The 5,489-nt window shown below is 33.4% G+C and overlaps 1 protein-coding gene across 1 annotated transcript; it reads right to left on the bottom strand.

Moving 5' to 3' along the window:
* Positions 1-1,197: 1,197 nt before the first annotated feature.
* On the bottom strand, positions 1,198-2,133 carry LOC138436369 (olfactory receptor 9S13-like). The gene has a single exon (XM_069581974.1). It carries the CDS (start codon positions 2,131-2,133, stop codon positions 1,198-1,200), a length of 936 nt encoding a protein of 311 aa, XP_069438075.1.
* Between the last annotated feature and the right edge of the window lie 3,356 nt (positions 2,134-5,489).

A 5,489-nucleotide genomic window follows, 5' to 3' on the forward strand; every position in this document is an offset into this window, starting at 1 on the left:
CAGTCACAGTTAAGAGTCTGTGCTTCAAATGCAGGGGGTGTGGGTTTGACCACAGATTGGGAGTGATGATCCCACAAGCCTCACACCATGGCCAAAATTAAAATAAAATATTGATAATAAATTTTAAAACTGACATTAGAAAATATTTGATTTTCAGTGTATAAATATATATAATTTAAAAGAGAAAAGACTAATAAAAAGAATTGTACTGCTCTACACCAAAATGTTGATTAAAATGTTGAAATAGAAACCCAGAATATGATTTACACACATAATAAAAGGAGAACCATCAAATTTATTCTAGTTCCCAGACTGGCTCCATATCGATACCTCCATTCAGAAATGGTTGTTTTTAGGTTGTGAGATTACATTTTTTTAAAGAAACCACATGCTTTGAAAGATATATTTGCATAATTAAAATTTTGGACCCATATTGGTATAGAGTTTTAGGTACACCAAGTTGCTTAATATCAATTTTCTCATTTGAAAATAGTGAATAAAAATGATTATGGCATATAGTACCTGTTCTCTATGTATCAGCTTTTATTATTATAAGATATATCATTTTATATTAAGAAGAAAATGCGGCAAAAAATTAGTAGAATGTTGACATATTTCCATATGAAGAATCGTCCTCAAATATTATATTATGGGCCTCTGTTTTATAGGAATGGTAACTCTATGGATGATACTCCTCAGAATACAAATCTGGAAATTTGGAGAAGGATAGACTTCATATCAAAAGTATTCTATGTAACTAATCATTACTAATACACATGGGGCTGTTGTCTTGTCCAAAGAAATATCAGTTCACTTGCTTTGAATTAAAGAATAGTTATTTTATCTACAGAAACTATGATATAATATTATTCACACTGATATAATATTATTTTAATGAGTAAGAGAAACTCTTAATATTTAACTCCCAATCAAAGTAACACTGAAATGAAAATATTGTCACATCACATCACAAGTTGAGAACATACAATGTTTTTATACATTTTAAGGAAATAAAATAATGATCATATATCTATCTGTTAGACATATTGTATTATAAAGCTTAGAAAAACATTTGTTGTCATATATATAACTATCTTTGGTATACTAATTTTATAAAAACAAGAATAACTAAGACACTTAGAAAACACGGTTTGTCCATTATATATTATAAAGGCATTACAAATATCAGTGAGAGAATCATTTACTGTGTAATATTCTTTTCACAGCATCTTTCACATCTCTATTTCTCAGACTGTATATTAGAGGATTTAACATTGGTATTATAAGGGTGTAGAGCACAGCTACAACCTTGTTCTTCTCTGGTGAGGAGATGGCTCCAGGTTGGGCATACATGAAGAACACAGCCCCGTAGAATAAGCTAACCACTGCTATATGGGAGCCACAGGTGGAGAAAGTCCTACTCCTGCCATGAGTTGAAGGGATCTTTAGTACAGTAGAGAGGATATATGCATAGGAAACCAGAATGACAGTTGTGGTGGTGATGATGATGAGAGCAGAAAGAATAAACAGTACAACCTCGTTCACAAAGGTGTCCACACAGGAGATCTTGATCAGGGCTGGGACATCACAGAAAAAGTGGTCCAATCTGTTTTCTCCACAGAAACGCAAACTAAAGGTGAAACTTGTTTGGACTACAGCATTAATGCAGCCGCAGATATAGGAGCCAGTTACCAATTGAACACAGAGTTTTGGAGACATATGCACAGGATACAGGAGCGGGGAGCAAATGGCTGAGAATCTATCAAATGCCATTACAGCCAGAAGAAAGCCCTCAGTGGTGACAAACAAAGCAAAGAAGAAAAATTGGACTGCGCAGCCTTTGTAAGAAATTTTCTTTTCATTAGACAAGAAGTTAGCTAAAGTTTTGGGAGCAATGACTGTGGAGTAGCAGAGATCTAAATAGGACAAGTTTCTAAGGAAGAAATACATAGGCATGTGAAGTCTGGAGGTCATCTTAATGACAACTATCATGCTGATATTTCCCACCAGAGTGACCACATAGACCAGCAGGAATGCTAGAAACAGGAGGATCTGTAGCTTTGGAGGGGTTCTAAATCCCAGCAAAATAAACTCAGTCACCTCTGAGAAGTTCCTATTAAACTTACTCTTCATAGCTGAGATAAAGGTAGGGCTGGAGAGAAAATAACATGAAAGAAATGAACAAACAGAATACATGTTGTAGTAAAAATAGGAAGAAACCAGCATGGGAGAAAATCATTTCATACTATATTGTTCCCAATATTTTACAAATCATTAATGAAAAAAAAAGATAACTATTTTTAAAAAGTCTTCCTAGTGAAGAGTTAAATCTGACTGGCTATCCTTTTTCAGATATGCTTATTTACAAATATTATGGATTCGCTCTCCAAATGTGCTTTGGTAAAGTGGAGATTCTAAGAAAATGTTTGGAAATAAGAGCCCTTTCCCCCTGGATTTAATATCAGTTTGCTGGTGTTGAAAGCTGCCTCCTTTAATGAATGGTGTTTCCCACTTAAGATTTTACCAGGAGTAAAATCTGTTTAATTTATAATCTCATTTTATTGTTAATGATTAGTTTATCTGCTTTAGAAAAATAATATGTAAATATTGTACCTGTCTTTATATCTTTAGAAGAAACACTTCAGATCCTGACAAAAGTATGATCCTTTCTAAAATTTTTTAATTAATTCATTTATTATAATTGGAGACTAATTACTTTACAATGTTGTGATGGTTTTTGCCACACATTGACATGAATCAGCCATCAGTATACATGTGTTCCTCTGTCCCAAACTCTACTCCCACCTCCCTCCCCATTCCATCCTTCTGGGTTGTCCCAGTGCACCGGCTTTGAGTGCCCTGTTACACACATCAAACTTGGACTAGTCATCTATTTCATATATCGTAATATACATTTTTCAATGCCATTCTCTCAAATAATCCCACCCTTGCCTTATCCCACAGAGTCCAAAAGTCTGTTCTCTATATCTGTGCCTCTTTTGCTATAGGGTCATCATTACCATTTTGCTAAATTCCATATATACGTGTTAATATACTGTATTGGTTTTTTTTTTCTTTCTGACTTACTTCACACTGTATAATAGGCTCCAGTTTCATCCACCTCATTAGAACTGACTTAAATGCATCTTTACACATTTGCATCATATCCTGTTTCTCCATTATTTTTGTGCCTATGGTGACATACACTCTTAATGGCACAGTTTGCTGAAAACAGAATGATTTTTGCCTATATTTCCTAAACACAATGAAATCAGACTTTATTGTTTTCCTTCCACCTTCTTTCATTTATAATTTTCTTCGTTTCTTCTCTCTTTTGCTTAGTTTGGATTTTGCAGATTAGAATGCAAGTGAAGAATGCTAAAGATCTTTGACATATTTTTCTGTCTTTTCAGAAGAAGAAAAAATTTAATTACAAATACAAAGATCTGTTCATATGCAGTAAGGAAGGCACATAGAACAATTTAGAGATAGCCGCAAAAGAAAAACTATGTATTTGAACAAGCTTGTACTATATTTATTTAGTTATGCTATTTTGACTATAAAATGTCCTCAGATAAAATACACTGAGAGGTAAAGAAAGAAAATAGCTTTTCTCATAATTTAGTGAATGGGGATATTGAGACACATATTCAAGAGGTTTATTTAGAGTCGTGAGGTTGAGCAGTATAGTGACTTGTTATTCAATAATCATAAAATACTAAATAAAACTGACAATAAATTTAAAACCTCCCATACTATAAAAATGATACATAAAAAACTCATGTACTATAGAAATATCTTTTATAATAAAAATTTATAATTTTATATACATAAAATAATTACAGTAAATAAATAAAATCACATATGATCTAAATTAAGAAATGTCTCCTAAATTTTTTTATATTTTTTCTTGCCACTACTATGATTTTATTCCTGTGACATTATTCTCAAACTAGTTAGAATTGCAAAAGTATATTAAAATCAATTCAGCACAGTTACAGTATTTACTTTTTTGAAAATTTTAAAGGTTATTAGAAGTGTTGACTGATAGATTTTAGAAGGCAGAGGAATGGTTAAAAATAAAAAAGAAAGAAAACCTCTGTTAAGACTGTCAACTACAAAATGCTTACTTTCCTTAAAATTCATATATAAAGTTTCTGATTTCAACAGAAAAGAAGTTATCAGGAAAAGTGTTGAGAACAACTTACGTATAAAATATATTCACAAGAATGGACACTACTTCTCATCTTAGTATATCCTCTATGATGAGTACTGTATTGTACATTCATGAAGAAACAAAAGTATGAAAAGAAACAAATCTTTGTTTAACAGGAAGTTTTTCTGCAACGTAGATTGCATTTCATCACTGTTAAGATCATATCTCAAATTGCTAAGGTGAACAGGTGTTAAAACAAATTGTGGTTTATCTCTCTCTTTCTTTTACTATAGTTTTCATTTATTAAACCAACAAATATACTAGAAATGGGTCCTGAGAGAAATTCTTTCATGGGAAGGGAAATCTTGATGGTGAGCATTCCCTCTGCAAGGTATTCTTCGGGGATTAAGGCCTTTCTCACCTATGATGTATTTTTCTATTGATATCATAATGAAAAAAAGAAAAACGAGAGAAAAAAATATTAATTAGTAAGCTCACGAGACCATTAGAGAGTTAGATACTCTCTCCAGAGGACATCAGGACAAGAGTTATACTTCAGTTCAGTTCAGTCGCTCAATCGTGTCCAACTCTTTGCGACCCCATGAATCGCAGCATGCCAGGCCTCCCTGTCTATCACCAACTCCCGGAGTTCACTCAGATTCAGGTCCATCGAGTCAGTGATGCCATCCAGCCATCTCATTCTCTGTCATCCCCTTCTTCTCCTGCCCCCAATCCCTCCCAACATCAGAGTCTTTTCCAATAAGTCAACTCTTCGCATGAGGTGGCCAAAGTACTGTAGTTTCAGCTTTAGCATCATTCCTTCCAAAGAAATCCCAGGGTTGATCTCCTTCAGAATGGACTGGTTGGAAACTTAATAATTTTAAAAAACACATTTGGATGAGAAATATTTGATTCTTCTTTTATTTCATGATTTACACAGAAGGGTATTCATAATTTTTCATTTGAATGGGTTACAACCATTTAGAAATTAATTTCTTATCTCTACTGTAAATACATAATGCTTTTAATAATGCACAGAATAATCTAAATAGTCCATGGAAGAGCTGAGGGGAAATGTGGGGATGATTTTGAAGTAACATAGGTATTAGCAAGATCAGGAGATTATAGATCCACCTATGATTTCAAGGCACTAAAAGAGGAGGTGTTAAAGGACCTCAGAAGCCTGGAAATCTCTTCAAGACTGAGAACCATGGTGGAGTTTGAACACTAGGTGATAGAACCAGAAAAGAGAAACAATCCAATTGAAAAAGAAACATATGTCTTGTATTTCTGTATCCTCAGTTCTGCCTTTATAGTGTGAAACCAGCCATAG

This window comes from Ovis canadensis, chromosome 3, assembly GCF_042477335.2.
Source record: "Ovis canadensis isolate MfBH-ARS-UI-01 breed Bighorn chromosome 3, ARS-UI_OviCan_v2, whole genome shotgun sequence".
Classification (NCBI taxonomy): domain Eukaryota; kingdom Metazoa; phylum Chordata; class Mammalia; order Artiodactyla; family Bovidae; genus Ovis; species Ovis canadensis.